General features: G+C 39.3%; 1 protein-coding gene across 1 annotated transcript in view; it reads right to left on the minus strand.

The window, feature by feature from the left end:
* Nucleotides 1–16,029, minus strand: part of smg1 (SMG1 nonsense mediated mRNA decay associated PI3K related kinase) — a 148,048-nt gene that overhangs the window by 120,559 nt on the left and 11,460 nt on the right. Inside the window, exons 3-9 of the mRNA XM_072915712.1 lie at nt 13,228–13,380; nt 12,886–13,022; nt 12,741–12,799; nt 7,392–7,605; nt 838–963; nt 631–703; nt 331–428 (exon numbers count right to left, since the gene is read on the minus strand). Coding sequence (XP_072771813.1) covers nt 331–428; nt 631–703; nt 838–963; nt 7,392–7,605; nt 12,741–12,799; nt 12,886–13,022; nt 13,228–13,380 — 860 coding nt within the window. The remainder of the gene's footprint in view (nt 1–330; nt 429–630; nt 704–837; nt 964–7,391; nt 7,606–12,740; nt 12,800–12,885; nt 13,023–13,227; nt 13,381–16,029) is intronic.

Genomic DNA, 16,029 nt, shown 5'->3' on the forward strand with positions numbered 1-16,029 from the left:
AGACCCCTGGTTAATACATAGCACAAAGCAAAAAAAAACCTTTGTATACAGTGTTAATTCATTTAAAATTTCATACATTTTTTGCGGCTCCCATTGTTTTCTATAATTTGTGAAACTGGTCAAAATGGCTCTTTGACTGGTAAAGGTTGCCGACCCCTGCTCTAGTTTGATCAAATTTTGATTGATTTCTTTTAGGAAGCAAAATGCGATTAAAGGGTTGAAATCCCAATAGTTGTTTTTTTTCCCCAAGTCGCGCAGTCTATTTTTAGTCGCATTTACGAGTAAATTTGTTGCACCGTACAGCAGTGTATATATAGTATTTAACCTCACCTCTGCGTATGCTTCCATGTCCTCCAAGAACTGTCCTAGCAGAGTGGTTGAAAAAGACAAGTCCGCCACCCAGAATTGCTCCAGACTCTGCAACCAGCCTGTTAACACACAGCAGCAAGACAGTATTATTTTATCTATCCATCAAAAAAGCACAAATACAACATAAAGTATTGTATACAGTACAAATGTCACACAATTAGCAAAAACAGCTTAAAAATTACCAAAATGCCCTTTGAAATTGACTGTGTTGAAACGACATTGTAAAAATCCTCAAACATTGCGTGAAGAAAAATCACTGACCTGACACCTGCTGAGTGAGTGCTTGCTTCTGAGTGTGGTCAATGTGCCAGCCCACCAAGATATCCACTGTGTCCTGTGGAACATAAGTACCACTCAATGATGCGGAGGACAATATTACCATAAAGTCTGCATGCGCCACAATCAGAGTGAATTGTGAGTACTTGGTGTTTCTGTGTGTCACAGACATAGGCACCAGCATCAGCTCACCCTAAAATTGGTGCTGAAGATATGCGGGAAGCTGCGAGCCACTTGAAGAATACATTTGACACTTTGACAAAGCAGCTCTGGTGTGTCCACGCTCTCCAAGATGGACTGGAGGTTGCTCATTACCAGCTGTAAACAAACAAAAAAGGGCAGGACAATTGATCCATATTAGGGATGTCCCGATCCAGGTTTTTGCACTTCCGATCCGATACCGATATTGTTTTTGCACTTCCGATCCGATACCGATACTGACCGATACCGATACTGACCGATAAGGGCCTATCCGAGCATGTATTAAAGTTTAAAGTTATTTAGCCTACTTAGTTGTCAGAATCATGTTGAAAAGGGTTTTAGTACTCTTGATAACAACTAGCCAGCTGAATTAGGGGAGTTTGAATAATACACAATGGTTGGTAACAAGAAACTGACCAGTTTATTCAAGGATAAACACAAAATAGACAAAATTATACATGACAAACAGAAATGGCATCATTGAACTAGGGCTGGGCGATATGGCCTTTTTTTAATATTGCAATATTTTAAGGCCATATTGCGATACACGATATATATCTCGATATTTTGCCTTAGCCTTGAATGAACACTTGATGCATATAATCACATCAGTATGATGATTCTATGTGTTTTGATTGATTGATTGAGACTTTTATTAGTAGGTTGCACAGTGAGGTACATATTCCGTACAATTGACCACTAAATGGTAACACCCGAATAAGTTTTTCAACTTGTTTAAGTCGGGGTCCACTTAAATTGATTCATGATACGGATATATACTATCAGATATATACTATCATCATAATACAGTCATCACACAAGATAATCACATTGAATTATTTACATTATTTATAATCCGGGGTGTGGAGGGGGGCGCCGGATGTAAGTGTCAAAAAGACAGCCAAAAGAGTTTGATATGAGAATAAATCTAAAGTTAAAATATAGGGTAGAAATGCATCCATTTGCAGGAAATGTAGTCTTGATTTTCATCCTTTTCTTTCAAGGCTTGCATGTCTACATTAAAACATTCTTCTTCATACTGCATTCATATATGCTACTTTTAAACTTTCATGCAGAGAAGGAAATCACAACTAAAAAAATCACAAATTTTTTCATACGGTGTTGATCTGGAAATTTTTGCCTCGGCATTTTGATGGTGTGGACGTGTGGCACCGAACGGAGATAAGCGTCTCGACAGACGTTATAATATTTGAACAATGACGAAAACTGTTAACTCTGTCGTGTCCGTGTGTCGAAAACTGTTATGCGCTTATTTTTTTATTTGATTTTGTGCGTGGCATATAATTGCTATGCGCAGAGGACGTTTAAACAGTGCGCAACTGCACAAGCGCGCACCTTAGAGAGAACGTTGGTCACACGGCTGCGCTAGCATCACAGCTAACGTTAGCCATGCTGCAACCTCTCTGCTCGGGGAGGACGTGTACGTATGTGACGTATGACGTGACAGTATGTGACGTATGACGTGACAGTATGTGACGTGTGTAAGAAGGTGCGCTTGCTGTCTGTGAGAGGGAGACACAGAAAAGAGTGAGAAGAGCCTGTCGTGTAATGCCAGCAGCTAAAAGCAACTGCGTGAGAATCCACAGACCTGTGGATGTGTTGAAGGTGTGCTGGAAAATGCGGAACGGAAATTAGGGAGCAGCAGAAAAGTGGAATGTATTATTTAAATAGGTGCGTTGGAAAACACGGAGCGGAGTTTTTTTTTTTAACTGGATCTGGATCGGCATTTTCCCATGCCTTGCCGATACGCATTCTTTTGCAAATATCGGCGGCCGATCCGATCCAAATATCGGATCGGGACATCCCTACTCCATATACAGTTAGTGGTAGATTGACAACCAATGCACATGACTCTGAGCTTGTTTATTGTATTTAATAAAACAATCAAGTGAGTCCACTAACACATTCTCTTAGTTAATCTTAGTACAGTGGAACTTCAACTTAAGAGTGCCCCAACTAGGAGCGTTTGAGATTTGAGCTGTCTCTCGGCTAATTGTTATGCTTTAAGCTGCAAGCAAAAATCATCCTAACTATTAACTGCCACAGTGAACCCCGTAAGATCCACCCAAAACATCCGGTCTTACTCGCTAGCATTAGCTTACAGATAAAGATGGACCTAACTTTGTTTTCCAACCATTGGAAGGAAGAAAGTGAATGTAAAGGTGACGATTTGAGATACAAGTGTTTTGAGTTTAAAGCTCCATGGCAGAACCAGTTAAGGTACTACTTTTCCTTCTCTAGCACAACCGGAAGAGGTGGGCCATGGGCCCATACAAATGCACCTGCACATGCGTCCGAGAATGACTATAAAGCAATCACTGCGTGTCAGTTTTTAACAACAAGAACCACCTTTCTTAATTTAAACAAAGCTCATCCACACAGCATGCTCGCTCAATCACATGTACATTTAAGCACTTCATAAAGACAAGCCATTTAATTTATGCAATCACTCAAGTTATTCATTCTAATGTTTCCTGTAGGAGCCTAAATACCGTTTAAGTTAATTTACATTTTATGGAAGGTGCTTTATGTTTATTCAGCCAAAATAGGACTATTTACTTTATTTGCATGCTTAGAATAATCATAAGGTACACTTTATTTGTAATTATTACATATGTCTAAATAATTTGATGACGTAACTGTTTGATTGCATATATGGCGGAAGGATCTGTGTGGTAGATTGGGTTTTTGGACACAAGGTATTATGGGTAATGGCAGTCAGGTGCGGGGGGAATTGAGCCACGCAGTTTTTTAACCTCACTCTTACTTTTTCTTAGTCTTGCTTTTTCTAACACCTACTGTAACAAACTCTCTTTATTTTGCCATTCATTTGTTCCCACATCGTTATTGTTTTACGTTTTTGAATAATTAAGTGACAAGTAAACGATACAAAACGAAGAGGAGCGTCTGGAGTTTGTTTGTTGTTGCCGCAGCAAGCGGAGCAGGAGAAAGTAGAGGAGCGTCAAGCTAAAGGCTGAATTAGGAATCTACATTTCCTATATATTAATTTATTTATTACAGGAGGCCCACTGAAAATAAAAAAATTTGGGCTGTCGCAAATAGATTTGTCAGCACCGGTATAAACAGTCGGTCAGCCAGAGAATAGGAAGACGGAGCAGGAGAAAACTGCGTTGACAACTTAGTAACTTTATTGAGTAATCAGACTCTTTGAGATACTTTAAAAATTAAAAAACAACTAACAAACCTAAGGATGATACTTTTACAGATTCTCTTCTCAACGAGCAGCGAGTGGCAACGAGTGTCACAGCAAGGGCCGCTATGGGCCCTTTTATGGTTAAAAAGCATTCGAAGGCAGCTTTCTTTTGTTTACCAACAGTAAAAAAAAAGTAAATTTGTAGTTCCAAACCTATTTTAGTGTTTCCCATACGGGGGACGGCGTGGCAAAGTTGGGAGGGTGGCTGTGCCAGCAATCTGAGGGTTACTGGTTCAATCCCCACCTTCTACCATCCTAGTCACATCCGTTGTGTCCTTGAGCAAGACACTTCACCCTTGCTCCTGATGGGCCTGGTTAGCGCCGTGCATGGCAGCTCCCGCCATTAGTGTGTGAATGTGGAAAATAGTGTCAAAGCGCTTTAAGTTCCTTAAAAAAAAAGGTAGAAAAGCGCTATACAAGTACAACCCATTTACCATTTACCATACATTCGAAGAGGGAACACTTTAAATATATTTAACTGTATGCATGTTGGAAATAAACTAATACCATTAGCCATTGTATCGGCATAAGTGCCAACCTTTAGACTTAGACTTACTTTATTGTCATTCAAATTTGAACTTTACAGTACAAATAATCAAATCAAATCAACTTTATTTATAAAGCACATTTAAAATTTACCACAGGGGTAGCCAAAGTGCTGTACAATGGACAGGTTAAAAGATAAAACGAGTACCGAGCAAACACAACACAACACAAACAGAACACAATAAAAAATAAATAAATAAAATAGAATAAATAAAAACATAAAAACAGGTTCACAGCAGGTGTATTATGGGGCGCCATTGCAGGATGGATATCACTCAGTGTTAAAAGCCATGGAATAAAAGTATGTTTTTAAGAGAGATTTAAAAACAGGAAGAGAGGAGGCTTGTCTAACACTCAGAGGTAGGTCGTTCCAGAGCTTGGGAGCAGCAACGGCGAAAGCTCTGTCACCTCTAAGCTTCAGCCTTGTGTCAGGGACCGTCAACAGCAGCTGATCGGCTGATCTTAAGGATCGAGTGGGGCAGTAAGGCTGAAGGAGGTCGGAGAGATAGGTTGGCGCGAGGTTGTTTAGACATTTAAAAACAAATAAAAGGAGTTTAAAATTGATTCGATAACACACAGGGAGCCAGTGAAGGGACGCTAAAATAGGGGTGATGTGCTCACGTCTGCGGGTCTGTGTTAGCAGACGAGCAGCAGAGTTCTGCACGAGCTGCAGGCGGGCGAGGGAGGCCTGGCTAATGCCAACATACAGGGCATTACAGTAGTCAAGACGAGTCGAGATAAAGGCGTGGATTAATTTCTCAAGAATAAGAACGAAATGTTGTTGCATTAGCTCGTTGTAGTGCAGGATAAAAGAGCAATAAGGTGCAGAGTGTTTGCATTTACAAAAGAAGGTGCAGATATAAATAGATTACTGTACAGATAAATATATTGCACTTTAGCATATGCAACCACGTTTATGGATGTTTGTTATATTGTATTTATAGTCCAGCGAGTTCATCCATTTTTGGGGGGAAATTGAGGGGATTATTTTGATGCGTTCAAGAGTCTTATGGCCTTGCATTTATCCTGTATAGTTGCATTGCTTTTTTTTTTTTTTTACCACCGGTTTATACCAAACTGTATCGTCGATTTAACAGGAATCCGACATGTATGTGCACTTGATGTGTATTTCAATGCTTTCTTTTGTGTGCTTAGTTTTACAGTAACTTCATTGTGTAGACTATCAATTAAAAAAACTTATGTTGGACATGTATTCAACTGTTTAATTGCCTATGTTTCATATAAATTTACAGATAAAAAATAATAAACGACATTTGTATTAAAGGGGAACATTATCACCAGACCTATGTAAGCGTCAATATATACCTTGATGTTGCAGAAAAAAGACCTTTTTTTTTTTTTAACCGATTTCCGAACTCTAAATGGGTGAATTTTGGCGAATTAAACGCCTTTCTATTATTCGCTCTCGGAGCGATGACGTCACGTTGTGACGTCACATCAGGAAGCAATCCGCCATTTTCTCACTTTCGTCGGTGTGTTGTCGGAGGGTGTAACAACACGAACAGGGACGGATTCAACTTGCAACAGTGGCCCAAAGATGCGAAAGTGGCAAGAAATTGGACGAAATTTGTTCAAAATACGAGGCTGTGGGGAAAGCCGACGAAATGGTCAGTCGTTTGTTCCGCACACTTTACCGACGAAAGCTATGCTATGACAGAGATGGCAAGAATGAACCGAAGATGATCAAGAGAAGAATATCGACCCTAGCTTCCCTGGCCTGCTGACATCAACTCCAAAACTGGACAGATCAGCTTTCAGGAAAAGAGAGCGGATGAGGGTATGTCTACAGAATATATTAATTGATGAAAACTTTATTCATTACTCGCGGTTTTACGTAAATTATTATACATAAACTGTGTTTACCAGTAATTTAGCTTAAAAACATTTATTTTTTTCAATCATTCGAGTACATTCGGGTAGTCTTGTGTAATGCAGTATTTTGTGTCTATTTAGGTATGGTTAACCTGAGTGTTGAAATCGTGGAAAAATATATGTTCTTAGCGCGCCTGAAATGGGCTGTCTGCACTCTCAAAGTGCATGTTGTTGCCAAATGTATTTCATATGCTGTAAACCTAGTTCATAGTTGTTAGTTTCCTTTAATGCCAAACAAACACATACCAATCGTTGGTTAGAAGGCGATCGCCGAATTCGTCCTCGCTTTCTCCCGTGTCGCTGGCTGTCGTGTCGTTTTTGTCGGTTTCGCTTGCATACGGTTCAAACCGATATGGCTCAATAGCTTCAGTTTCTTCTTCAATTTCGTTTTCGCTACCTGCCTCCACACTACAACCATCCGTTTCAATACATGCGTAATCTGTTGAATCGCTTAAGCCGCTGAAATCCGAGTCTGAATCCGAGCTAATGTCGCTATAGCTTGCTGTTCTATCCGCCATGTTTGTTTGTATTGGCATCACTGTGTGACGTCACAGGAAAATGGACGGGTGTATATAACGATGGTTAAAATCAGGCACTTTGAAGCTTTTTTTAGGGATATTGCGTGATGGGTAAAATTTTGAAAAAAACTTCGAAAAATAAAATAAGCCACTGGGAACTGATTTTTAATGGTTTTAACCCTTCTGAAATTGTGATAATGTTCCCCTTTAACAGGTGTTTTACAGCCTGAGGTGTTACCTAAATTTAAATACAATAACATGCCTTTTGGCAAACTCATTCCTTGAGAAATTGTCCCCATTGCGTGCAAAAAACCAAGTGCGTGTTGAGAGAAAATTCCATGAATGTGGTTTACCTGCATGACTTGAGAGAAGGTCTTTCTCTCCCCGGCGGCCTCCAAAGCGTGCTGTGTCGCCACCAGGTACAACAACTTCACCTCATCACGACTGCTTGAGGTAAACTTGAGGAAGAGCCACTTGAAGATGCGCTCTGCCTCATAGCTGAGCACAGTGCAGAGCAGACCGAGGCAGGCTGCTGCATCCTGACGCAGCTCCCACAGCAGCTTACTGCTATACAAATCAACAAGAGAGGAGCCTGCATGTTAGGAGGATAAGTTCACTGCAAAAAAACAACAAAAAGACTGCATTCTAAGTTCAGATCCAGTAGAGCAACAGGTAGTTAAAGGGGAACTAGTTCGCACTTTTTTTGAGAATCATTTACAAACCTTATTTTAGACCAGAACACAAGTTTTTCTTTTTTTTAATGCATTCTAAATATTAAATAAATGTGATCAATAGTACTAAACCCAAAACCAGTGAAGTTGGCACGTTGTGTAAATCGTAAATAAAAACAAAATACAATGATTTGCAAATCCTTTTCAACTTGTGGATCAAGGTTTTTTTTATCTACAATTCTAACAATCTTTCGTTGCAGTCTTTCATAAATATTTATCTTCTGTCCACGTCCAGGGAGGTTAGCCACAGTTCCATGGGCTTTAAACTTCTTGATGACATTGCACACAGTAGACACAGGAACATTTAGATCTCTGGTGATGAGATTGTAGCCTTGAGATTGTCCATGCTTTTCCACAATCTTGGTTATCAAATCTTCTGAGAGTTCTTTGCTCTTCTTTCTTTTCTCCATGCTCAGTGTGGTACACACTACACAAAGGTTGAGTCAACTTTTCTCCATTTTAACTGGCTGCCAGCACCTTTTACTTGCTACAGGTGAGTTAAATTACAAATGAAAGGAGCATCACATGCTTAGAACAGTGTTTTTCAACCTTTTTTGAGCCAAGGCACATTTTTTGCGTTGAAAAAATGCGGAGGCACACCACCAGCAGAAATCATTAAAAAAACAAAACTCAGTTGACAGTTAAAAGTTGTTGTCGCAATCGTTGGATAGGACTTTAAACCATAACCAACCATGCATCAATACAGCTCTTGTCTCAAAGTAGGTGTACTGTCACAACCTGTCACATCACGCCCTGACTTATTTTGAGTTTATTGCTGTTTTCCTGTGTGTAGTGTTTTAGCTCTTGTCTTGCACTCCTATTTTGGTGGCTTTTTCTCTTTTGTTTGGTATTTTCCTATAGCAGTTTTCATGTCTTCCTTTGAGCGATATTTCCTGCATCAACTTTGTTTTAGCAATCAAGCATATTTCAGTTGTTTTTATCCTTTTTTGTGGGGACATTGTTGATTGTCATGTCATGTTCGGATGTACATTGTCTTTGCTCCACAGTAAGTCTTTGCTGTCGTCCAGAATTCCGTTTTTGTTTACTTTGTAGCCAGTTCAGTTTTAGTTTAGTTCTGCATAGCCTTCCCTAAGCTTCAATGCCTTTTCTTGGGGGCACTCACCTTTTGTTTATTTTTGGTTTAAGCATTAGATACCTTTTTACCGCCACGCTATCTCCCGCTGTTTCCGACATCTACAAAGCAATTAGCTACCTACTGCCACCTACTGATATGGAAGAGTATAACGTGGTAAGTCTGCCGATCTCCAGACAGTACAGAAACTCAACAACAACACATAATTTGCAGACTATAATTACTCGTTTGAAAAAATATTTTTAACCCAAATAGGTAAAACTAGATAATCTCCCACGGCACACCAGACTGCATCTCACGGCACAGTGGTTGAAAAACACTGGCTTAGAATACAATTATTTCTTACAATTTTGAAAAGGTGCCAATAATTTTGTCCAGTCCATTTTTGGAGTTCTGTGTAAAATATCAGATTTGGCTATTTGATTTTTTTTGTGTGTGTTGTTCCAATGCAAACAAAATAAATAAACATATGAATACCAAAGCATTTGTAATTTCAACAATTTTTGGTAGAAGTGGTGCATTATCTGACAGAAATGCAGGGGTAGGGCTATATATCGATATACTCGATATATTGCGGGTTTGTTTCTGTGCGATATAGAAAATGACTATATCGTGATATTCGAATACCTTATTTTTCGGACTATAAGTTGAGGTTTTTTTCATAGTTTGGCCGTGGGTGCGACGTATACTCCGGAGCGACTTATGTGTGAAATTATTAACATATTACCGTAAAATATCAAATATTATTATTTATCTCATTCGCTTGAGCGACGAAGAAAATGTCCGCAATCGTCACACACACACGTCAACAATCGTCACTCACATGCCAACCAATAAGAATTCGGCGGGGGCGGGTCATGGCAGAAGTGCATTGTGGGTTTTGGAATGCTAACTGCTATATGCTATACGCTACTGCCGGAGCTATTAAAATAGATCACAGCAAAATTGGCGGTAACTTATAAAAACTGAGAAAGACTGAACTAAAATGGCACTGAAAAGGAAATCATACACCGTACTGCAGATTACAAGCTGGACGTAGTGAAATATGCACCAGAAAACGGCGATCGAGCAGCAGAAAGAATGGACGCTAGCGGCGCATACCAGGAGCGACACCGAGGAGGAAGATTTCATGGGATTTAGCGATCGGGAGTGACAGATTGTTTGGTAAACGTTTAGCATGTTCTATATGTTATAGTTATTTGAATGACTCTTACCATAATATGTTACGTTAACATACCAGGCACGTTCTCAGTTGGTTATTTATGCCTCATATAACGTACACTTATTCAGCCTGTTGTTCACTATTCTTTATTTATTTTAAATTGCCTTTCTAATGTCTATTCTTGGTGTTGGATTTTATCAAATAAATTTCCCCCAAAAATGCGACTTATACTCTCGTGCGATGTATATATGTTTTTTTTCTCCTTTATTGTGAATTTTCGGCCGGTGCGACGTATACTCCGGAGCGACTTATAGTCCGAAAAATACGGTATATGTTCTCACGCAGTTGCTTTTAGCTGTGGGCATTACACTACAAGCTTTTTTCACTCTTTCTTGTCTCTACTTCTCACAGACAGCAAGCGCACCTTCTTACATACGTCACATACGTATACGCCCCCTCGGAGCAGAGAGGTAGCAGCATGGGTAACGTTAGCTGTGGTGCGAGTGGTAATACGAGAGAAAGAAGGTGCGGATCTGGTAACAAATGAAGGAAGAATTAATTCCCAAGAAAAACAGCACGGGGTCCATCGTCTGGCGGTGGTTTGGCTTCAAGTGGGAATACGTCGAACAGACAACCGTAATTTGTCAAGTGTGGGGCAAAAGCGTTGCTACAAAAAGTGGCATTACTGCTAATATGTAGCATCATTTAAAAAGTCACCTGCTAGAGAATGAAGAGTGCTTGAAACTCCGCATGTCAACATCTCCGTTCGGTGCCACACCAACAAAATGCCGAGCAATCATTTCCACATCAACACCGTATGAAAAAAATAGTGAACAACAGAAGGAGATTACGTCCGCAGTAACCTACCACATAGTGATTTGATTTCCTATTATGCAGCTCATTTTTATTTGACACTTATTGAAATATCTTGTGTGACATCATGCACAAAAGTGCACTTTATTTGTTTTAAAATATTGTAGTGGCGTTCTGTACAAAAAGTGCACTTTAATTTAGTGTTGTTTTAATATATCATCTTAGTGACATGCACAAAAGTGCACTCATAGCTTGTTTTAAAATGTCTCTGACAATCTTTCACTTTCTGTTTTGAAATGACATGAATGTTTGTGCCACTGCTTAATAACTGTTTAATAAATACACTTTTGGTCATTTAGTTGTGATTTCCCTCTCTGCATGAAAGTTTAAAATGAGCATATATTAATGCAGTATGAACAAGAATGTTTTAATGTAGACACATAGAATCATCATACTGCTGAGATTATATGCATCAAGTATTCATTCAAGGCTAAGGCAAAATATCAAGATATGTATCGTGATATGGCCTAAAAATATTGCGATATCAAAAAAAGGCCATATCGCCCAGCCCTATGCAAGGGTGCCAATATTTTTGGCCATGACTGTAATTCACCCTCTGTTTGCTGCACAGTTGCCTTCTTGGTTTGGTGGCCCACCACTTCATTTACTTCAGTTCAAAACTCACGTGAAAAAATACATGTTCAGTACCGCGTTTAGGCAAAAGGGACAGCGAGTACCTGCGCCTGAGGCGAGCGTTGAACAAATGTTTATAATCGTATGTTTTTGATATTTAATTTAAAAAAAGCGGAAGGGATATTTTGACGAAAAAATTGTTTACAAACGCGGGTTTTCGCGGACATCTCACATGCCTGTAATTTGCTGCAAAAACTTGAAATTCTCCGTCTTTGAACTGAACTCAGGGGGACTTTTAGGAGATGTATTAGTAGAGAGAGAATTGGGAAAGACAAAATAACCAACACGGAAGTTTTACGTTGGTTAGAAGCTCTCAATGTCAGTTATGATTATTCGCATAGCCCCGACTACAACACATCGACATAAACAGATCCATTTTCTACCCCTTCTTATCTCAAATTTTTGCTGACGAAAGCATTCAACCAGTTATGTCGATTTAGCATGCACTTTTTATTGATAAGAAGTACACGATGGACTATAGGACGGGCTATCGATATAAGCAGGTTTCAGAGTACTACACATTATTTTGGTGTTGATTTTCTTACAGGATAAACACTGGTCAGCACTACAGTTAACTTTTTTTTTTTTCCAACTACCAAAAAAGCGGCAGGGAACAATTCAAAATATGTGTATTGAACATTTTGCTGACTGATGAGGACACCTGAACTGACAGCACTACAGTATTATTGATTTACCTCCTTCAGCCTTACTGCCCCACCCGATCCTTAAGATCAGCCGATCAGCTGCTGTTGACGGTCCCTGACACAAGGCTGAAGCTTAGAGGTGACAGAGCTTTCGCCGTTGCTGCTCCCAAGCTCTGGAACGACCTATCTCTGAGTGTTAGACAAGCCTCCTCTCTTCCTGTTTTTAAATCTCTCTTAAAAACATACTTTTATTCCATGGCTTTTAACACTGAGTGATATCCATCCTGCAATGGCGCCCCATAATACACCTGCTGTGAATCTGTTTTTATGTTTTTATTTATTCTATTTTTTTTTATTTTTTTTTTTATCGTGTTCTGTTTGTGTTGTGTTGTGTTTGCTCGGTACTCGTTTTATCTTTTAACCTGTCCATTGTACAGCACTTTGGCTACCCCTGTGGTAAATTTTAAATGTGCTTTATAAATAAAGTTGATTTGGACATGAATAATACTAATACCGGTAAATATAACCAGACGACCATTAGGGGTCACGATACAGCTTTTCCTTACCTCTCATTCAAAATATCATTCAAGGTGCTGAGGGTGGTGTCCAATTGTTTGACCAATGTCTGTATGAGCACAAAATGTTAAACAGTTAGCATTTTTTAGTGCCTTTTTTTGTTTTTTTTAGGTAAGAATGGCGTTTTTGACTGACCACTTTGTTTTCGCTGTGACTGATAAATTCCTTCAACTGCTTGAGGGTAGTCAGCCTGCGGTCACGGTCATCCTCCCTAGAAACTCGGCGCAGGAGGTTGGCCAACCGAGACTCATCTGAGTGAGCCATCCCTCTGTCTACAACAGAACATCAAGATTCGAAGACAAATAAAACTGTCATTGGTTGCTAAACAAGTCATGGTACTACTTGTAGCGGACAAAAAAGTTAAGGTAACAAATTTAAACAATAACTTCTTGACATGAACAAGCTTTATGTCACTTTAACGCTGCTTTAAAAAACATACTACTGCATCTTTGATAATATACTTTAAGGAGCGCTCACCCTGCGATTTCCTCATGTCCTTTGAAGCTAAAGCACGGTTTCCATGCTGAAAAGGGTTTAAATCCGTTGTCACGTCATTTGGCCTCAACTCTTGCCCCAGCGACTTCCAACCAAAAGTAGTATCACTGACACCTTGACCAGCTTCATGTCCACCTGAAGAGCATATAAAACAGGCCGGAATAAAGCAATGTTCAGTTCAGTTTCAGTTTAATTGGAACATGCATACGATTCAATGTAATGCATCACATATTTCCAGTTGTTTCATTACAGCACAGCTTATTCAATCCTACCCCTTTTCATACCATAGGAATTTTATCCCATTTCCGTACTATCTGTAACAGAACAGTAAATAAATAAATAATATACCACAGTAAGTAAACAACTATTAAATACATAAATAAACTTTCTCAAAACAACAACAACAACAAAAAAGGGTGTTTATCATAATTAGGGATGATGTTTGATAAGAAATGATCGAGTTCGAGCCCATTATCGAATCCTCTTATCGAACCGATTCCTTATCGATTCTCTTATCGAGTCCAGATAGGTTGTTGTATATGGGAAAAAAAACACAATATTTGGTTTAACAAAAGCTCACTTTTATTATATAAGAAAAAAATAAAATCTAATAAATAAATAAATGGGTTCCCTCCGGGTACTCCGGCTTCCTCCCACCTCCAAAGACATGCACCTGGGGATAAGTTGATTGGTAACACTAAATTGGCCCTAGTGTGTGGATGTGAGTGTGAATGTTGTCTGTCTATCTGTGTTGGCCCTGTGATGAGGTGGCGACTTGTCCAGGGTGTACCCCGCCTTCCGCCCGATTGTAGCTGAGATAGCCTCCAGCGCCCCCCGCGACCCCAAAGGGAATAAGCGGTAGAAAATGGATGGATGGAAATAAATAAATATTGACTGTTAACCCCCTAAAAAAAAATATTGACTGTTGTTACCCAAAGTATATTAAGTGGGATTTTTCAGAAAAACAAATATATACAGTAACACAAAAACAACCTGTCTCTGTGATCACTATAGGTGTATAAATAATAATAGTGTTAAATAAAATCAGTCCCTTGGGCACAAAACTGAAAATAATACAGCTCTCCAAAAAGTGCACTTCTGCTGCTATTTGACATAACTGTTTATGATGCGTTGACATTTTTGCACTTTATTTCTTTATTGAAAGAAAATTCTATGAAGAGAAAAGTTGTTTGCAAATGTGGTTACAATGCTAAAAAAATGAAAACTTAAAGCTAAAAAAAGAAATACCGTACACTTTATTGAGTTAACATTATTTCTTTATAGGGGGAAAGATGTGATGTTATGAGCTAGGGAATATAACAACTACACTTCCCAGCATGCAACGGGAGTGATGAGCATGCGTGGTAACCCCGAAAAGTGTTGTTGCATGTCGCTACCCGGCAGCTAAGAATGAGGTTATGAGCACGCTGTGAAAGTAAATGTCAAGAACTCAGCCAACACGCCTCGTCTGCATTATTTATAATTAGACAAACAACACATATACAGTGTGATTTTGTTTTGTTTACAAGGAAAGAAAAACAAAAGTTAAAAAAGGGAGATGTATGTTGTATATATATGTATGTGCTGCGGTTGCTTTAAGAACATTGCGACAGCTGCCGTAAAGGAGGTGCGTTGCTAGCCTGGTTGCTATGTTTCCGGTTGGTGGTAAAAGTGTTGGTCATGTGTTTGTACCCTGCTCAAATCTCTCAGTAAAGTTATTCATTGGATTATACCTTTTGTTTTCAACTTTATTATACCTTGGAGTGCTTTTTCCGGTCCATTTTTTTCCTGCTTTCCCTATCTGCGCCTAATGACTGAGCTACGTGACGTCATTTCTTGTGATGTCTCAAAGGGCATTTCTGGTCGGGACGGGATTCGTTCCCAGGGATTCGAATAAAGAACCAACTCTTAAAGTTAAAGTTAAAGTACCAATGATTGTCACACACACACTAGGTGTGGCGAAATTATTCTCTGCATTTGACCCATCACCCTTGATCACCCCCTGGGAGGTGAGGGGAGCAGTGGGCAGCAGCGGTGGCCGCGCCCGGGAATCATTTTGGTGATTTAACCCCCAATTCCAACCCTTGATGCTGAGTGCCAAGCAGGGAGGTAATGGGTCCCATTTTTATAGTCTTTGGTATGACTCGGCCGGGATTTGAACTCCCAACCTACCGATCTCAGGACGGACACTCTAACCACTAGGCCACTGAGTAGGTTTCTTTACTGTAGTGGTCTCGATAACGGGTACCGGTTCTCAAAAAGGGATTCGAGTCCGCGGACTCGGTTCTTTTCTTATCGAACAACCGGGAAAACCGGTTTCGAGTATCATCCCTAATCATAATTATTGTTCTGTGTACTTTGTGAACACTTGTAGTTTGAACAGTCTCTTAAACTGAATCATATTGGTGTTTTGTTTGATTCATTTGGTTAATCCATTCCATAATTTAATTCCACATATGGATATGCTAAAGGTTTTAAGTGTTGTACAAGCATACAAATGTTTTAAGTTACATTTTCCTCTGTTATATTTCTCCTCTTTTGTTGAGAAGAATTGTTGTACATTCTTGGGTAGCAGGTTATAGTTTGCTTTGTGCATAATTTTTGGCTTTTTGCAAATGCACCAAATCGTTGAATTTCAATATTTGTGATTCAATAAATAAAGGGTTTGTATGTTCTCTATATCCAACATTATGTATTATTCTAATTGATCTTTTTTGTAACACCATTATGTAGAAAGTGGAATCACTGGAGTGATAACTTTCCATTGTTGGCACGTGAGTTTCA

Source organism: Nerophis lumbriciformis, linkage group LG22, assembly GCF_033978685.3.
Source record: "Nerophis lumbriciformis linkage group LG22, RoL_Nlum_v2.1, whole genome shotgun sequence".
Classification (NCBI taxonomy): Eukaryota; Metazoa; Chordata; class Actinopteri; order Syngnathiformes; family Syngnathidae; genus Nerophis; species Nerophis lumbriciformis.